General features: G+C 45.0%; 1 protein-coding gene across 1 annotated transcript in view; it reads left to right on the top strand.

Annotated features, from left to right (window-relative positions):
• The first annotated feature begins 226 nt into the window (after positions 1–226).
• Positions 227–20,094, top strand: part of hdac1 (histone deacetylase 1) — a 39,567-nt gene continuing 19,699 nt past the window's right edge. Inside the window, exons 1-7 of the mRNA XM_072547907.1 lie at positions 227–305; positions 7,438–7,440; positions 8,368–8,480; positions 13,618–13,735; positions 15,252–15,326; positions 16,956–17,094; positions 17,548–17,689. Coding sequence (XP_072404008.1) covers positions 257–305; positions 7,438–7,440; positions 8,368–8,480; positions 13,618–13,735; positions 15,252–15,326; positions 16,956–17,094; positions 17,548–17,689 — 639 coding nt within the window. The 5' untranslated portion in view covers positions 227–256. The remainder of the gene's footprint in view (positions 306–7,437; positions 7,441–8,367; positions 8,481–13,617; positions 13,736–15,251; positions 15,327–16,955; positions 17,095–17,547; positions 17,690–20,094) is intronic.

Below are 20,094 nucleotides of genomic sequence, written 5' to 3'. Positions count from 1 at the left end.
CCCACGATGATGTAATGGCGAGGCTCCGCCGCCAGGGGGAAAACGCCTGCTCCGCTCAACCAAACCTGCTGGTGCAGCCGGTCCCGCGTCCCCAAGCTCCCATTGGCCGTGGTCCACGGACGTCACAGAGTTGTCGGCCCGCGCCCCCTCACAGACGGCACGGTGATTGGTCCATGCCGCTGTCATTCAGGATGACGCCATGTGGGGGGGGTGACAGCACGGTTGGTTCTGCTGCTGTAGGAGGCCGCGGGGTAAAATGGCGCTGGCCCAGGGCGGCGGCAAGAAGAAGGTCTGCTATTACTACGGTAAGGGCCGGGACCGGGACCGGAACAGGGAGAGGGAGAGGGAGAGGGAGCCAGGGACAGCGCCGCCGGGGGACTCTCCTCCCACCGATACCCACCACCCTCAGGATACAGGGGGGGGAGCGCTCTCCAAACCAGGGGGGAACCACCCCCCTCCCCCCCCTCCCCTTCCCCCTCCCCCCCTTCCCCCCTCCCTCCCCCCCCTCCCCCCCCCCTCCCTCCCCCCCCTCCCCCCCCCCTCCCCCCCCCCTCCCCCCCCCCCCTCCCTCCCCCCCTCTCCCTCCCCCCCCCCCCCCTCCCCCTCCCCCCTCTCCCTTCCCCCCCCCCCTCCCCCTCCCCCCCCTCCCCCCTCCCCCCCTCCCCCCTTCCCCCCCTCCCCCTTCCCCCCCCTCCCCCTCCCCCCCCCCTCCCCCCTCCCCCCCCCCCCCCCTCCCCCTCCCCTCCCCCTCCCCCCCTCCCCCCCTCCCCCCTCCCCCTCCCCCCTCCCCCCTTCCCCCTCCCCCCCTCCCCTCCTTCCCCCTCCCCCCTCCCCCCCTTCCCCCTCCCCCCCTTCCCCCTCCCCCCCTCCCCCTCCCCCCCTCCCCCCTCCCCCCCTTCCCCCTCCCCCCCCCCCCCCCCCCTACCCCCCTCCCCCCTCCCCCCCTCCCCCCCCCCCCCCCCCCCTCCCCCCTCCCCCCTCCCCCCTCCCCCCCCCCCCTCCCCCCCATCACCTCTTCCCCCCTCCCCCCATCACCTCTTTCCCCCCTCCCCCCCATCACCTCTTCCCCCCTCCCCCCCCATCACCTCTTCCCCCCTCCCCCCCCATCACCTCTTCCCCCTCCCCCCTTCCCCCTCCCCCCCCTCCCCTCCTTCCCCCTCCCCCCTCCCCCCCTCCCCCCCTCCCCCCTCCCCCCCTCCCCCCTCCCCCCCTTCCCCCTCCCCCCCTTCCCCCTCCCCCCCCTCCCCCCTCCCCCCTCCCCCCTCCCCCCTCCCCCCATCACCTCTTCCCCCCCTCCCCCCCATCACCTCTTCCCCCCTCCCCCCCATCACCTCTCCCCCCTCCCCCCCCCATCACCTCTTCCCCCCTCCCCCCCCATCACCTCTTCCCCCCTCCCCCCCCATCAACCTCTTCCCCCCTCCCCCCCCATCACCTCTTCCCCCCTCCCCCCCCATCACCTCTTCCCCCCTCCCCCCCCATCACCTCTTCCCCCCTCCCCCCCCCATCACCTCTTCCCCCCTCCCCCCCCATCACCTCTTCCCCCCTCCCCCCCCCATCACCTCTTCCCCCCTCCCCCCCATCATTCTTCCCCCCTCCCCCCCCATCACCTCTTCCCCCCTCCCCCCCCATCACCTCTTCCCCCCCTCCCCCCCCATCACCTCTTCCCCCCTCCCCCCCATCACCTCTTCCCCCCCTCCCCCCCCATCACCTCTTCCCCCCTCCCCCCCCATCACCTCTTCCCCCCTCCCCCCCCCCATCACCTCTTCCCCCCTCCCCCCCCATCACCTCTTCCCCCCCTCCCCCCCCATCACCTCTTCCCCCCTCCCCCCCCATCACCTCTTCCCCCCTCCCCCCCCATCACCTCTTCCCCCCTCCCTCCCCATCACCTCTTCCCCCCCTCCCCCCCCATCACCTCTTCCCCCCCTCCCCCCCCATCACCTCTCCCCCCCCATCACCTCTTCCCCCCTCCCCCCCCATCACCTCTTCCCCCCTCCCCCCCCATCACCTCTTCCCCCCTCCCCCCCCCATCACCTCTTCCCCCCTCCCCCCCCATCACCTCTTCCCCCCCCTCCCCCCCCATCACCTCTTCCCCCCTCCCCCCCCATCACCTCTTCCCCCCTCCCCCCCCATCACCTCTTCCCCCCTCCCCCCCCATCACCTCTTCCCCCCTCCCCCCCCATCACCTCTTCCCCCCTCCCCCCCCATCACCTCTTCCCCCCTCCCCCCCCCCATCACCTCTTCCCCCCTCCCCCCCCCATCACCTCTTCCCCCCTCCCCCCCCATCACCTCTTCCCCCCCCTCCCCCCCCATCACCTCTTCCCCCCTCCCCCCCCATCACCTCTTCCCCCCTCCCCCCCCCATCACCTCTTCCCCCCTCCCCCCCCCATCACCTCTTCCCCCCCTCCCCCCCCCATCACCTCTTCCCCCCCCTCCCCCCCCATCACCTCTTCCCCCCCTCCCCCCCCATCACCTCTTCCCCCCCTCCCCCCCCATCACCTCTTCCCCCCCCTCCCCCCCCATCACCTCTTCCCCCCCCCCCCCATCACCTCTTCCCCCCTCCCCCCCCATCACCTCTTCCCCCCTCCCCCCCCATCACCTCTTCCCCCTCCCCCCCCATCACCTCTTCCCCCCCTCCCCCCCCATCACCTCTTCCCCCCTCCCCCCCCATCACCTCTTCCCCCCCTCCCCCCCATCACCTCTTCTCTCCCCCCCCCTCCCCCATCACCTCTTCTTCCCCCCCCCCTCCCCTTCTTTTACCCCCCCTCCCCCCCAACTGATTTTTGTTTTTATTAGATCTCATCTCTGATTCTCTGGAATTTTAGTGCCATTTAGTCAGCCCTCATCATAGGACAACTCTTATCTCAGGGGCTGCTCCATGAATCTTCCTGTACTGCCGACAGTGAAAGTTCTGAATGTACCTGTGTAAAAGTCTATCCTTGGTTTTTTCAAATTTGTAATAACGTTTTATAGTTTTTCATATATCTCCAGTAAAATCAAACGTTAGCTTTTCATGATTCAGTGCCCATGAGCTTCCCTGTTCATTCTCCGGAGCCCCTTCTCTCTCTCGCTAACAAAAAGTAAAAGATAGGAGGCACTGTTGAAATGACCTGGTGCCATTCCCCTTCTGCCAATCTCAGGAGCTCAGTTAAATAGCATAACCTGTCTGAACGCAGACTGGCCTTTGCCGAGGATACACTTGTCATTGTGTTGTGGCAACTGGCAGAGGACAGCTGAGTAGCCAGTGGTCACTGCAAAATAGCCAAACTATATTCCTGAAGAAGGGCTTACGCCCAAAACGTCGATTCTCCTGCTCCTTGGATGCTGCCTGACCTGTGCTTTTCCAGCTACACATTTTTCAGCAAACTATATACAGAGTACTATATGGTTTCAATGAAGTACACATGCAAACCCCTTGAAAGAGGACTCCTGTAAAAGACAGTAACTTTTACCTAAAGTATTAATCATAGACAGATAAAGGCCATCAAGTTCACATCAGTCAAAAAGAGCCACCTAACGTTTCTAATTCCATTTTCCAGCATCTGGCCCATAGCCTGTTTGCCTTGGCATCACAAGTGCACATCTGAATACTTCTTCAAAGTTGTGTTTCTGCCTCTACCACCTTTTCTCTGGCAGATTACCCCCACCCTCCAAGCAAATAAAGGTTTTTCTTAGAACATTACAGCACGGTACAGGCCCTTTGGCCTAAATGTTTGCCTTATGAAGAGAGGTTGAATAAGCTCGGACTTTTCTCTCTGGAGTGAAGGAGGAAGAGAGGTGACCTGATCAAGATAATGAGAGGAATGGATAGAGTCAATAGCCAGAGACTTTTCCCCAGGGTACGAGGGGTCCATAGTTTGAAGATATTAGGAGAAAGGTATAGAGGGGACATCAGAGTAAGGTGCTTATAGAGGTTTACAAAATTATGAGGGGCATGGATAGGATAAATAGACAAAGTCTTTTCCCTGATATGGGGGGCACCAGAACTAGAGGGCATAGGTTAAGAGTGAGAGGGAAAAGATATAAAAGGGACCTAGGGGCAACTTTTTCACAGAGGGTGGTACGTGTATGGAATGAGTTGCCAGAGGAAGTGGTGGAGGCTGGTAAAATTGCAACATTTAAGAGGCATTTGGATGGGTATATGAATAGGAAGGGTTTGGAGGGATATGGACTGGGTGCTGGCAGGTGGGACTAGATTGGGTTGGGATTGGGTCAGCATGGACGGGTTGGACCGAAGGGTCTGTTTCCATGCTGCACATCTCTGACTCTTCATAACTTCAACTCTCCAGCCGAGGCAGTGTCCTGGAAAATCTCCTTTGCACCCTCTCGAGCAATCAAATCCCTCCTAAAACATGGTTTCTGTCATTATGGCCTATTGAACGGCTTATACAGTTCTACCATAGCCTAGCGAGTTTTGAGAAGACTTGTAGCTCAGGTTGAGGTTCTGGATGTAGGTTTGCTCGCTGAGCTGGAAGCTTTGTTTTCAGGCGTTTCATCACCGTACTAGGTAACATCATCAGTGATCCTCAGGATGAAGCACTGGTGGTGTAGCTCACTTTCTATTTATATGTTTGGGTTTCTTTGGGCTTGGGAACCTAAACAAATAAATAGAAAATGGGCTACGCCACCAGTGTTTCATTTGGAGGCTCACTGAAGATGTTACCTAGTATGGTGACGAAACGTCTGAAAATGAACCTTCCAGCTCAGTGCGCAAACCTACATCTATCATAGGCTCACTATGCCTCTGCTAATAAAGGCAAGTATCCCATATGCAACTATCCACCTATCCTGATACCTTAAGGGACTGGTCTGTATGTAACTGAAGACCTGCTAATCCTTGGTTGTTTATTGATCAGTCCATCTACATTCACATTTAAATCATTTATATAAACCACAAACAGCAAGGGCTCCAACTGTGACCCCTGTGGGACCCTGCTAGACGCAGACATCCAGGCAGAAAAACACCCCAGTACTATCATCCTCAGCTTCCTGCCACTCAGCCATTTGGGGATCCAATTTGCTAAATTTCCTTGGACTATTACCTTTGCTGTCGGTCTCCCATGTGGAACCTTATCAAAAGCCTTGCTGAGGTCCGAGTAGACTACATCAAAAGCATTGTCCCGATCTACAAACCTTGGTTACCTATTCGAAAATTCATATCAAATTAGTTAGACATATCCTTCCCTTAACAAAGCCACCCTTGATTGTTCTTGATTAATCCCTGACTCTCCAAATACAATGTGGAGGTGCTGGGGTGGACAAAGTTAAAAATCACACAACAGCTGGTTAAAGTCCCAACAGGTTTATTTGGAAGTACAAGCTTTCAGGGCCCTGCTCCTTAGTCAGGTAACCAGTGGGGCAGGATCATAAGACACAGATCTTGTAGCAAAAGATCACTGTATCATGCATTTAAAACAATATATTGAACAAACCTAGATTCTTGTTAAGTCTTTCATCTTTTAGAATGAGTTACAAGTTTCAGTTCATTAATATGTAAATCCCAGAACTTCTGTCAAGTCACATTCTCAAGATAACTTAAGGATTTATTTTTTAAAAAGCAACATCTCAGCTCCGACAATGAATTAAAGGTGTGAGGTTAGAGTCTGTCTGTATCCCAATTTTGAGTCAAACTTGTTCTATTTCCAGAGTAGGAATTTATAATATGTTATGTGGATTGACTGCCTGCAGGTTGTACTTTCTGAGCAAAAATAGAATGTATCTGCAAATACAATACTGCAAATGCATATTCATCCCATAGACTTTTGTCTGTGTGTGCATATGAAAGAGAGAGAGTGAGTGTGCATGTGGATGTGTGCCTGAGTGTGACAGAATAAGCCTGTGAGAGGCTGTGTGCATGGGTGAGTGTGGGGGGGGGTGGTGGGAGGAGAGGGGAGGGGAGGGTGGGAGGAGAGGGGAGGGGAGGGTGGGAGGAGAGGGGAGGGGAGGGTGGGAGGAGAGGGGAGGGGAGGGTGGGAGGAGGGGAGAGGGGGGGGGGAGGGGAGGGGGGAGGGAGGGTGGGGGGAGAGGGGAGGGGAGGGTGGGGGGGGAGGGGAGGGGAGGGTGGGGGGGGAGGGGAGGGGAGGGGGGAGGGAGGGGGGGAGGGGAGGGGAGGGAGGAAGGAAGGAGAGGGAGGAAGGAAGGAGGGGAGGGGGGGGAGGAGGGAGGGGAGGGGGGGGAGGGGAGGGAGGGAGGGAGGAGGAGGAGGAATGTATGAGAGTAAAACACAGTGGCCGATAGCCATGTTCAATATCCGTGAGAATGGCTCAACTGGGGCCATGGGCTCATGTCACACTATAGGTGACTCCACTATATAACCTCTCTCACACACACAAGCACACGTATATACACACACACACTCTTACATACACTCACATACACACCCTCTCGCAGATTTCTATTCTGTCACATCCGTGCGCACACAAACACACATTCTGTATGCACACATGTTTGGGTGTGTGCGCTTGTGAATAGAAGTCTATGGGGTGAATTTGTATTTGCAGATACATTCTGTTTTTGCTCAAACAGCACATAACCTGCAGGCAGTCAATCCAGGTAACATTTTATAAATTCCTACTTTGGAGCTGACTGTAACCTCACACTTTTAATGCATTCTCTGAGCTGAGATGTCACTTCTTTTTATAAAACCTTAAGTTATCTCGAGAATGTGACTTAAGAGAAGTTCTGGGGTTGACATCTCAATGAACCGAAACCTGCAGCCCATTCTGAAAGACGAAAGATTGAACAGCACTCTAGGTTTGTTCAGTATATTGTTTTAATTGCATGACGCTATGGTCTTTTGCTATAAATTGTTTTATGATTCACCCACTAATTACCTGATGAAGGAGTAGTGCTCTGAAAGCTAGTACTTCCAAACAAACCTGTTGGACCTGGTGTTGTGATTTTTAACTTTCTCCAAATACAGATTCATCCTGTCCCTCAGAATTGATGTCTTAATAGTTTTCCCACCTCTGAAGTTAGACTGCTGACTGACCTTTTATTTTCTTGGTTTATCTCTTGCTCCTTTCTTGAATAATGGTACCACATTGGCCAGAAAGGAATTGAAAAATTATTTCAAACACCCTTGCTATGTTCTTCTTTGTCTGACTCAACAACCTGGGATATATTTCATCCTGCCTTGGAGATTGATCCACTGTTAAGCCTGCAAGGTGACCACTCTGTCAATGCTAATTTCTTAAATTGCATCACGGATCTCCTACCTGATTTCTGTCCCCACCTTGTCCATCTCACCACATATGTCTCCAATTCAAGTTTAGTGTGCGGTATATCATTGTTAGTATGGAAATTGAAGTTATAATTCTCCAGGAGCGGTGTTATCAAAGGTCTGTCATTGATAATCCCAGGATATTGACAATGGGAGATTTGGTGATGGTAGTGCCATTGAATGTTAAAGGCTGATGGTTGGATTGACCTTTGTTGAAGATGGTCATTGCGTTACATTTGTTTTTCATGCAAGTTCTGTAGGACTGGAATGAATAATCTCACTTCTCCACGTTCTACTGTAATTGTTACCCTGATACCCATTCACACATGGATATATTTCTTTGCTGCTGTTTTGTGTTCACAAAGCTTATGTTCCCATCTTGTTTCATCAGCAAACTGATTTATTCCTCTGTATTTCTTAGTCTGTCTGTCATTGATATAAATTATAAGTTTGGTTGAACTTCAGTTGAAATTGATCCTTGCAGTATTTCACCAGTTACAGCCTGCCACCTTAAAATGTCCTTTATTTTGACTGTCACCTGTCTTTGAACCAATTTCCTGCTAATATATTACCGACTTCATATTGACTTATCAAATGTTTGGAAATCTATGTATCCGACATATCGTGGTTGGCCTTTTGGACTACTAATTACCTCCTCCAAATGTGCTTCGTAAATTTGTGAAGTTCCACTATTTTTTGATGTATAGTTATGCGTAATCTTCTGCCTAATCAACTAAACTGAGCTGAATTTGTGACAAGCGGGAAATGGTAGAGAAGTTGGATTCAGTATCAAAACTTCTATTGAATGTTAAGGGACGACTGTTGGATTGACCTTTGTTGAAGATGGCCATTGCCTTGCGTTTGTCTTGAACTCGAAATTAAATCAGTCTTAAATTTCCTTGGAAATGTTTCAAGGATCATGTTAATTAACCCTCAGCAGCTCATCAATACCATGAGTCTTTATTGCAGTCAAGTTTGTTTTATTTTTTGGATATAAACTGAACAATATCCCATTCACTACAGATACATTGCTGACCAGCAAGCTGCGAGAGCTAGTATACTAGTTGTATTTCAGGATTTCACATGCTATCTATTGTATCCCAGTGTTCGGGGACCTTGTTCTTACCTTTCCACTTTGTTAAATGCAGGTGATGTTGGGAATTACTACTATGGCCAGGGCCATCCAATGAAACCCCACAGAATTCGAATGACTCATAACCTGCTTCTAAACTATGGCTTGTACAGAAAAATGGAAATCTATGTAAGTACTATTGAACAGTGAGTGGGTTAATTTGTTTGTGCAATTCAGCCTTTTATTTTTCTTTATGTTCAATGCAAAGATAAAACTTATGCTAATTTAGGGAACTTGGGTCATTACCCCCCTGTGAATTCTATTGCAGTCTTCAATAGGTTCTAGTGGGAATATAGTTGGAGAAAGTAAAATGCAATGAAGTATAAAAGTGCCAAGTGCTTGATAAACTTCTGGTAATTAAATATAGTGTTCAGTGTAATATCTGCAGTGTCACTCCCAAAAAGGTTTCATTAAGAACCCTGTCCACGTTGTCTGCACACTCACACCGTTTGCCATGTACTTTTCTGATAGGTTCAACCCTTTGCCATCTTGTTCTTAATGTATTTATAAAACATCTTGGGATTTTCTTTAATTTTACTAGCCAGCATTTTTGTATACCTTTTCTTTATTTTCTTAATTTCCTTTTTCACTTAATTTCTGTAATTTCTTCATTTCTTTAAGCTTCTTGTTTCGAAAATTGTCACAAGCTCTGTTTTTCTGCTGTGTATTACCCTGTGTGCTTAAGGATAACCAGGGACTCTAGATTTAACAGTACTACCCTTTTTCTTTGTGGGAACATACCTACACGGTGCCTGTAGAAGTCTCACTAACCTGACTTTCTCTTAACCTGTTCCATATTTCAAAATAGTTTGCCTCTGTGCTGTTTAGAACGCTGAAATAATTCTTGGGAACTTTATTTACCTTTTGTAAGAACAAATTTATGATCTAGTCTTGTGCAGTGAGTACTTCAGAAATTAGTTAGGCTGACAATAAACTAGCAATGTTTGTCCTACCAAGCAGGTCCTATGTTGATTGGTCTTTTTCTACCGCTCAGGTAAGTTATGAATAATGAAATGATATTGTTCCTTCATACCTGTGCTGCTGGCTCTTTATAAAAGTTACCCAATTAGTTATCTGTTTCCCAGGTTGTACTATATTTTCCAATTCAAGTTTTGATCCAATTGCCTTGAAAAAGTTAGTCTTGAGTCTGTTTCCATTATCCTTTCTAGCAGTGCATTCAGATAATCAGTTTTTCTCTAGTCCCTTCTGATTCTTTTGCCAATTATTTCAAAATCAGTTTGTCATCAGGGTATAGTTCATATTCTTTTAGCATTCTTACTTCAGAGTTTTCTGATGTGCTGCTTAACCTTATAGTGCCTAATTCGATCAAACTTTCCTCAAACCCTGAACTTGTTTTCCTCCAAGCAGCAATGATAATATCAGTCTGCACAAAACAATAGATCCACAAATACCATATGTAACAGTTATAAGATGTAACTATAATATTTTAAATCCACCTATTCAGATGTGTTATGAAGTACCTGTTTGACCATCAGATCATGAGGAAAGACTTGGACCCAAAATACTACCTTTGTGCCACATGACCCTTCCTGCTATATATTTCACATGACACCAAGTAATAGTCCAACTGATTTACTTGCAATCACAAGCTCATTAGGTGAAGTGAAGGGATAGCACTCCAAAAGCTTGTGATTTCAAATAAACCTGTTGGACTATACTCTGGTGTCATGTGATTTCTGACCTTGCTCACACTGGTACCTCCACATCATGCTGTATAATTATGGCTAGATCATTTGTATGTAACAGTTAGGTTTGAAGTAATGATTTACATTGAGATTTCCACATTAGATGAGAGTAAAAGGAGAGCAAGTTTTGGGAAGATTTGTAGCTCAGGTTGAGGTTCTGGTTGTAAGTTTGCTCGCTGAGCTGGATGTTTCGTCACCATAGTTCACCAATATTACCTAGTATGGTGACAGAACATCTGAAAACAAACCTTCCAGCCCAACGGGCAAACCCACATTCAGTAAAAAGAGTAACAAAGGCAGAGTGTTAGAAATGTGGGAAGAATACTAGGATTTACCTTTATAATATCCCTTTCATACCATTGATACATTCTCTAAAAATGGAATCACTGTTAATTTGTAGGCAAACAGGTGAAATGTTTGCAAAGCAGGCTCCTAAAAAAGCAATGAAGTGAATGGTCTGCTCATCTACATAGTTTTTAAAAATTAAATGTTATCCCTCAATTTTCAAGTTGCAAATGTGAGGAGATCATATGCATCTGACCTCAAATTCATAAACAGACCTCAAATTAACTTTCTAAAGGATGACATCTTTGGCAAGATTGGAATCCCTCGCTACTGAGCTAGAGTGCCAGTCTAAGTTGTGCTCAAGTCCTAGATTTTGTTTTAAAATCAAGTGCCACCTGACTGTGGAATCAGATTGCCTCAGGCTGCCACTGAGTCAATGGATGTTAATGGCTAGTAAGAGAGAGGAGGAGAAGCCAATTTGAGTCTTGTGAAAATTAGAGGACAAGTAGAGATCCAGAAATGTAAAAAGTGTAAAAGGATGGTGCCAGATGCACGAAGTGAGAGGGAGACAAAAGAATTACCTTGAGGAATAGGTGATATATTGTAGTGGAATACCCACATGGCTCAATTACATTAATACATTATATTGCTTCAGAATGCACCAGCTGTAAATGTCTGAAGACAGCTGGTTTCACTCCCAATTCCTCTCAGTGAAGCAGATTAATCGGTTAAGTAAGTGGGCAAAAATTTGGCAAATGGAGTATAATGTGGGAAAAAGTGAGGTTATTCATCTTGGAAGGGAGGACATCGGTATTGTTAAAATGGAGAAAAGCAGAAAGCTACAACACAAAGGGATCAGAGGGACTCGGGGCAGTTGTGCATGAAACAAAGAAAGCTAGCATACAGCTGTAACAGATAATCAGGAAGGCCAGGGAATTTTGGCCCCAATGAAGGGCTTGGAGTATAAGATAAGGGAAATTCTTACTGCAACCAAGTGTTGGTGAGACCATATCTGGAGTATTGAGAGAAGTTATTTAAGAAAACATATTTCATTTTAGTTTAGAGAAGGTTCATTAGGATGATCCCTTGTATGGAGAGATTGTCTTATGTGAGGGGTTAAACAGTTTGGAACTCTGCTTATTGAAATTTAGAATAATGAGAGGTGATCTCATTGAAACATGTAGATTTGTTAAACGCTTGTCAAGGTAAATGCTGAGAGGATGTTTCCCCCCATAGTCTAGAACCAGAGAGCATTATCTTAGAATTATGGAATGCTAATTTAAGGTGATGAGGAGTTTCTTCTGTTTGGGGCTTGAGAGTCTTGGAACTCCTTGCCATAGAGAGGTGTGAGGCAGAGTCATTGTATACTTAAGGCTGAGCTCGATTCTTGCTCAGTTTGGGATTTAATTTGTAGACTTATCTGTAGTATCATACAGCATGGAAATAGACCCTTCATTACTACCAGTCCATGCCGCACATAATCCCAAACTAAACTAGTATGAACAATTACAAATTATCTACATTTATAATCAATGTTAACTCAACCATTATCTCAGTCAAAGTGATAGTTGAAACACTGGTAAAACTATCATTGCAAAACTCACTAATTGTGGGAAATGGCTGGAAAGTGGACTTGGTGGAATATCAGATCAGCCATGATCTTATTGAATGATGGGTAGGCTCAATGGGCCAAACAGCCTCCACCTGTTCCTATTTCTTATGATAATAAGTGATATGTGTCTGTGTGCAACAAAACTTGAACATGTTTCCAGCTTAGACTGGTGATTAGCAAGTAACATTTGAGCTGTAAAAGTGATAGTAATGGCCATCTACAACAAAGAGGAGAAAATGAGGACTGCAGATGCTGGAGATCCGAGTGGGGAGTGTGGTTCTGGAAAAGCACAGCCGGTCAGGCAGCATCCAAGGAGTAGGAGAATCGACGTTTCGAGCATAAGCTCTTTGTCAGTGTGGTGCTTTTCCAGCCCATGCTCTTCGATCTACAACAAAGAGCAAAACCACCTTCCTTTGACATTCTGTGGCATCACAGCTGTTGGGTCCTTCAATTTCAACATCCTCAGTGTGACACTGTTGATCAGAAACTGAGGTTGACAAGTCATATAATGTTATAATTACAAGAACATGTCCGAGACTGCGGGTTCTGTGACAAATGATTCCCCGCTCCATACAATCCCTACAAACAGAGCTGAGTGGAATGCTTCATCTATCCACTAGTTTGCGCACACTGCAGGCACAAGTTACCTACTAAATCACGCACAAATTGTTCGATTCTTCTTTGACAACAATCACTGTCAAGTTGGAGGAAAAAGACAGCAGTGTCTTAGTATATGGTTGCCACTAAGTCACCATGTGATCCTGATGAGGTATGTGTCCCTTCGTTCCTTTTTCATGGTTGGATCAGATTCATTGAGCTCCCTCAGTGATAGTACTGTGAGACTGTTGTCACAAAGCTGCTCCTTTTTTTCTAAAAGCTGTTCCTTTTCTCGATGATACTGTGTCCTTGAATTCTTTCAGAGGGGTTGTAAAACCCTCCTGACTCAGAGGTGGTTAGTTTGGCACAGAGATGAAAAAGGATTTTGAGAAGCCTTTTGTTTATATGTAAACAGATGAGACTTCAGGCCAGACTGGTCATGTTTTAGAAGTGACGTGTATAATGAAAGAGGAGTGGTCAGTTCTGAAAGCTGAGCAGTTCAGTCCAGAACTGGTTTGGAGTTCAGCTCTGTGGAAACAGGCTGCTAGACTCTTTCTCCTTCTGCCCTTCTAACTTCAACCTGTAAGCATTTGTTTCATTTTTACTGTGTTTAGAGGGTTTGCTTATTAGGACTGTTGTGTACATTCGGAACAGCATCATTGTCTAACTCAGGCTGAGTTCTGTAGGGGTTCTTTATTCTGTTTGTTGTGTTTCATTGTGTAATTTTGTGAATACATTTTTGTCTGTTTTAAAACCTGGTAATCAACCTCACTAACTTGGGGTAATTTTCATTGTGCACTTACTGAAACAAATTGCAAAGTTTTGGTCTGGCCTAGTCCATAACACTATCTTAGCCACATCTGCTGTTCTTTCAAGAAGATGACCCATCAAAGTATTCTCCAGGGCAGTTCAGGATAAAGTATAATTGTGATTTTATCTGCAATGTTCATGTTTACGCACTGAATTTCTCCATTTTAAACATGTATCTTGTATTCGGAGTTCTCTCTTTTTCTGCAGCTGTGTAAGAAGTTTGAAATTTAAATATTTCTTTTTTGTTCTTCCAAAGCGTCCACATAAAGCTTCAGCTGAAGAAATGACAAAGTACCACAGTGATGATTACATCAAGTTTCTGCGGTCCATCCGTCCAGACAATATGTCTGAATACAGCAAGCAGATGCAGAGATGTATGTTGCATTTTAAAATGTGGAAATATTCTGGGTTGGGTAGGCAGAGTGTTAAGATTTCAAGATGTTAGAGATATAATGGGTTTTACAAAAGTACAGCAGCAGAGTGAGGGGGAAATGGGGGAGGGGGGGTGGGGAATGAAAGGAGATGATTTGGGAAAGGATTAAATGACAAAAAAAATCACTTTCTTCATTGAGGTAGAGTACTCAAGTGCTGTGCATGAACTTGGAATTTTATTACCTATTTCGTATATACGAATGCAATATAGTATTTAGTTCGCTATGTTTTTATACTGAGTTTTCGCTCGTTTAAGTACAGCTGTGCATTTAAAAAGGTTTCAACATATAAATTTCAAATAACGCTGTATCAAAATGCTGTAGGACTTCAATAATTCACCAAATTGGCATTGAATTGCTGGTCACTTGAATAATTTCTGCATTCAGTTAAGTGGTGTGATATGACAAAATGCAAATACATCTTGAGGTCCTTCAAATTCCATCAGTGGATTTGTTGAAACAGATACTGTATTCCTGGGTCGATCTGATCAAGGCAAACTGAACTGTGACTGTTTGTAATATGGGTAATGTCTCCTACAACTGCACTACAGAGGCTTGATTCTATAAGAGCCCTTTAAATTACAGAATTGTCCTCCTTTCTGTTGTGGAAGCCGATGTAATCATGGACAGGTACTCTAATCAGCAGATGTCATCAACAGACCTGTGTACATGAAGATAGTTGACAGTGTAAGAAGTGTAGATATTTGTATAAAATTAAAGACAATAACAGGTTATGCAAATGGACTAAATGTGGCAAACGATGTTTAGCACCAAGTATGGATGTGATATGTATTGTCAGAGCCCTGTTAGAGTAATGTGTTCGTTTCTACGCATCACATCTTGAGAGAATGAAGAATAGATTTACAAGAATGAGAGTGGACTTAGAGTTAAACTACAAAAAGAGCTTACAGAACCAGGGTTGTATTGCCTGCCAATTGGAATATTTGATGGATGGTTGGTTAGATCAAGGTGTATAAGATGTCAAGGGGAACTGATAACCTGGATGGAAAGAAGATATATCTCTTGTTTGGAGGAATTGAAAACGAGGGGGCATCACCTATTTTGAAGCAAAAGCTAAATATTGCAAATGCGGGAAGTTCTCAGCAGTTCTGGCAACGTCTGTAGAGAGAGTCAACATTTCAGGTTAATGAGCATTCTCAATTTTGAAGAGATCATTTATCTTGTCAGGATTTCCTCATCCAGAAAATACTAATGATTAGGAATTAAATGATCATTTAGTTGTACAGAACATGAGTGTATATGAAAATTATGCACTTTGTCAATGCTTTTAGTCTTGCACTCAGGACCGTTTACAAGAATGCCAATTTAAGAGACACACCAATGTTTATACTTCAAGATTTTTTCCAGTTGTCTATCAACCTGCTTTGTATTGAGCAGTAACTTACATTTTTACAAAAATTGACAAAAAAAATTATTTAAAGCTTATTCTTTCTGTTAGTTAATGTGGGTGAAGACTGTCCTGTATTTGATGGGCTGTTTGAATTCTGCCAGCTTTCGACTGGAGGGTCGGTTGGTAAGTAGACCATATTCTTTTATAGCATAGTTGTAGGCTATTGAGCCCAACTCCTATCGGTACTTGCTTATGCTCCATGTGAATTTCTCCTTGCCCTTTATCTAATTGAGTCAGTATATCATAGGAACTTGGGAACAGGAGTAGGTCATTCAGCCGCTTGAGCCTGCCCTGCCATTCAATAAGATCATCGCTGATCTGTGGCCTAACTCCATATGTCTGCTTTGGACCCATGTCCCTGATAGCCTTGCTGAATAAAAAATTATCTCCATGTTTGTTTCATTCTCTAGTACTTGTTTACTTCCCCCATGAAATGCATCACGCTTTTTGATTCTGCTTTTAGCTAAATAGTTTATGATCTGTAGCTGTGATCTCTTCCACCCAGCATTCCTGCACACACATGCACCTGAAAACATCTCTCTTCATCCTATTGAAATCCTTGCAAAAATTTTAAACCTTATATCAGGTCTCCCCAAATCTTCTCCTTTTTCTAAAGGAAGGAACCCAAACTTTTCAGTGTTCCCGATTTAGATTGTCCCTCTGCTTTGTTAACTCTATAAAACCCTTGTATCTTCTCCAGTGTCCCGTATCCTTCTCATCAAATGGAAACCACAACTCTACATAGTATGTGGATTAATAAGATACAAATGAAACATAATTTTTTTTTGCTTTTCAATTCCTCTAAGCTTTCATCTACAGTTAATGCTCATTCAATTTTATTTCTAAGCAACACTTCAATTTTGAGAAATATTAAATGGAAAACCAATTTCTTTGGGAAGAAGTAAAGAATTGAAATTTTTTCCCCCTCTGCTAATGTTTTTCCAGTCCTTTCTTGAAGGCTTTGACTCCTTGTGGGTAAGTGGTTCCACAGCTGCCAAAGGGCATTTTTTGTATGAGACATATTTGAGATGGTTCGCAAGATATGTAGAGACTGCATTAAAATGGATCTCAATTCTTATCCCATCGAACGTGACACACTTCCAGAAGAGGTCAGTCCATAATGAGAAGGAACCAAAGCCAGTGATTCAGCATCCCACCTATGCACCCTTCCCCACCCATCTCTCCTCACTTCCTATTAAGGCTAATTTTGTAATCTGAGCCAACAAGCCAGTTGAAAAATGTGTTGCTGGAAAAGCACAGCAGGTCAGGCAGCATCCAAGGAGCAGGAGAATAGACGTTTCGGGCATAAGCCCTTCTTCAGGCTTCTACCCGAAACGTTGATTCTCCTGCTGCTTGAATGCTGCCTGACCTGCTGCGCTTTTCCAGCAACACATTTTTCAGCTCTGATCTCCAGCATCTGCAGTCCTCACTTTCTCCTAATAAGCCGGTTGACCCAGGATAACTTGATGTTAAAGGTTTATTGAACCTTGGAATTTCCGACTTATCGTTTCTCTGCTTGTTCCAACTCTGTCCATATTAATCAAGTATTCCAGCTTAGAGTATTGTCACAGTGAAGCTCCCTTGTGCCAAAATGGAGCACATTCAGGCAATATGCAAGCTTTTGTTATTATCAGGAGCATCTTTCTCTGTAGCTGTACATTGCATTAGAATTAAGAAAAACAAATTGTTTAATGCTATACTCTAAATGTAAGAAATATAGTGTGGATGAATGCAGATTGCTACTTTCTACAGCTGGAGCTGTTAAATTGAACAAACAACAAACAGACATTGCTGTCAACTGGGCCGGTGGACTTCACCATGCAAAGAAATCGGAAGCATCAGGCTTTTGTTACGTGAATGATATTGTCTTGGCCATTCTCGAATTACTGAAGTAAGCATATGCAATTTATTATTCTAATTGTATGAGCTCTTTTAGAATATAGATTTTTACATCAAACTGGGGGCTTTTTCTTTTCCCTTTCCTTAACCTCCATTTACTCTCTCTGCCGTTCCACCCTTTCTCTCATGCTTTCTCTTTTCGCTCCCCATCCTCACCTTATCCTTCATTCTCTTTCACCCTTCACTTTGTACCCCTCATTTCTTTCCACCCTCCCACAGTGCGCGCACTCCTCTTTGTCCCCACACTTCATGGTCCACTCTCAACTCTCACCTGAATTGCAATCAGAAAAAGTAACTTTGATTTCTGTCCCCATCCCAAGCACTGTGGAAATAAACCTCAAGACTTTGTAACCTCTACAGTTTAATTATCAAGAGTCATCAAGACACTAACAAGCTCATTTTTTATATCCTTATGAAGTTTTAACCTGCGTTTTATTTCTTTAAGGTATCATCAGAGAGTACTGTACATTGATATTGATATTCACCATGGTGATGGTGTTGAAGAGGCTTTTTATACAACAGACAGAGTGATGACTGTTTCATTCCATAAATACGGTGAATACTTCCCTGGCACTGGAGATCTCCGGGTAAGAGGCAGTATTTTTCACAAAATCTATAATTATGAAAAACTTGGAAGCAAGTATATTTAATAGAGAAGTATTGAAAATTTTAATTGATTTGTGGGACATAGGTGTCACTAGCTGGGCCAGCATTTGTTGTCCATCCCTATTACCCTTTAGAAGGTGATGGTGAGCCACCATCTTGAACTGCTGCAGTCTGTTTGGTGTAGGTAAATCCACAATGCTGTTAGGGAGAAGATTCCAGGATTTTGACCTTGCAATAGTGAAGGAGTGTTGCTATATTGCCAAGTCAGGATTATCAATGGCTTGGAGGGAAACTTTGAAGTTGTGGTGTTCCCATGTATCTGCTGCCCTTGTCCTTCTGGATGGAAATGGTCATGGCTTTGGAAGGGGCTGCCTGAGGATCTTTGAATTTCCTCAATGCATCTTGTCTACTGAGGTGTAGGTTTGATATCCAGACGTTTCATTACCTGGCTAGGTAACATCATCAGTGGTGACTGCTTTCTATTTATATGTTTGTCCTGGGTAGGGTTCCTGGGGTTTGTGGTGATGTCATTTCCTGTTTGTTTTCTGAGGGGTTGATAGATGGTATCTAGATCTGTGTGCTTGTTTATGGCATTGTGGTTGGAGTGCCAGGCCGTTAGGAATTCTCTGGCATGTCTTTGCTTAGCCTGTCTCAGGATAGATGTCTTGTCCCAGTCGAATTGGTGGTCTTTTTCATCCATATGTAGGGCTACGATGAAGAGAGGGTCTTGTCTTTTTGTGGCTAGCTCCTTATGTTTCAGGTATGACTCTAGCCAGCAGAGAGTTCTCTCTAAATTCATTATGCACATTGTTTACTGACTATTCCTGTGGAGACAGATGAAACCATCAGTGCATCAAGACCAACAAGGCTGGAGTTGATGTTCTAGGAGGCATATTTGCGAGTATGGTTTGGAAGGGTTTTAACTAAAGTAGTTGGGTTTTGGAGACAGTTAAAAGGAAATAGAGACTAAAACAGAAGACCGAAATGAAAATAAGAAAAGTGAGATGCAGAGAATTCAAGAGCTAGAATCAAGCAGGGCCACAGTGAACAGGACTAAGAATGTTAAAAAGACAAACATTAAGGCCCAATGTCTTAATATGGAGAGAATGAACATAAAATTGATGGATTAGTTGTGCAAATAGATTTAAAATGGGTATGATATGATGGGAATTAGAGAATGGGTATCACTGATTTAAAAATGAGAAATGCAAGTAATGAAAGTGTGGCTGTGATTATGGGTGATTTAAATCGGTTTGTGGATTGGGCAAATCAAAGCAGTAGCAATAACATAGAGGACGAATTCATTTAAAGAGTACGTGGACAAACTGCAAAAGTTATTCATTCCAGTCTGGTGTAAAAATAACTGGGAAATGTAATCAAACTGTGGCTCTCAAGGGAAATTAGGGTTAATGTAAATTCAAGGAAGCATCATTCTAATTGGCTCAAAAACACCACAGACTCATGGATAGGGAACATTTCAGCCAGCAAAGGGAGATTGATTGATTGACAGGGGAAAATCATGTAACCCTAACTCAATTGGAAGTACACTGGTAGACATCTTCCAAATTTCTATAGACTCTGGAGCAGTTCCTATAGACTGGAGGGTAGCTAATGTAGCTCCTACTTAAGGGAATGAAGGAAGAAACAGCAAGTTATAGACCAGTTAGCTTTGAAGTTGGTAGTGGAAGAAATGCTAGAGTCCATTATGAAAGATCTAGTTGCAGAGCATTTGGCAGATAGTCGGTGTGGATTTATGAAGGTGGGGTTGTGACAAATCTGCTGGAATGTTTTGAGGATGTAACTCAGGGTGGATAAGGGGAGGCCAGTGGATGTTGTTTACTTGGATTTTGAGAAAGCTTTCATTAAGGTCTCACATAATAGATTAGCCTACAAAATTAAATCATATGGGATTAGAGGTCATGTACTGAAATGGACTAAGAGCTGGATGGCAGTCAGGAAACAGTAAGAATAAACATTGGCAGGCAGTAATGGGATACTGCTGGAATCAGTATTTGGACTGCAATTATCCACAATGTATATTACTGATTTAGTTGAGGAAACTACGTGTCATTTGTCTGAATTTGGAGATTGCTCAAAATTGAGTGGGAGGGTGAGCTGTGAGGAAGATGCAGAGAAACTTCTGAGAGATTTGGACAAGTTAAGTAAATGAGGAAATACTTGCAGATCCAGTAAAATGTGAATAAATAAGAGGCTATCCACTTTGATAGCAAAAATGGGCAGGTAGAATATCTGAACAGGAATAGATTGGGAAAGGGGGAGGTGCAGTGAGGCCTCCATATCCTTGTACACCAGTCACTGAAAGGATGCATTGGAGGTACAGCAGGTGGTGAAGAAGGCAAGTAGCATGCTGGCCTTCATGGTGAGA

The sequence above is a fragment of the Chiloscyllium punctatum genome, chromosome 27, assembly GCF_047496795.1.
Source record: "Chiloscyllium punctatum isolate Juve2018m chromosome 27, sChiPun1.3, whole genome shotgun sequence".
Classification (NCBI taxonomy): Eukaryota; Metazoa; Chordata; class Chondrichthyes; order Orectolobiformes; family Hemiscylliidae; genus Chiloscyllium; species Chiloscyllium punctatum.
Note: the sequence above shows the minus strand (reverse complement) of the source record. Positions and strands in the feature narration are given on the sequence as shown.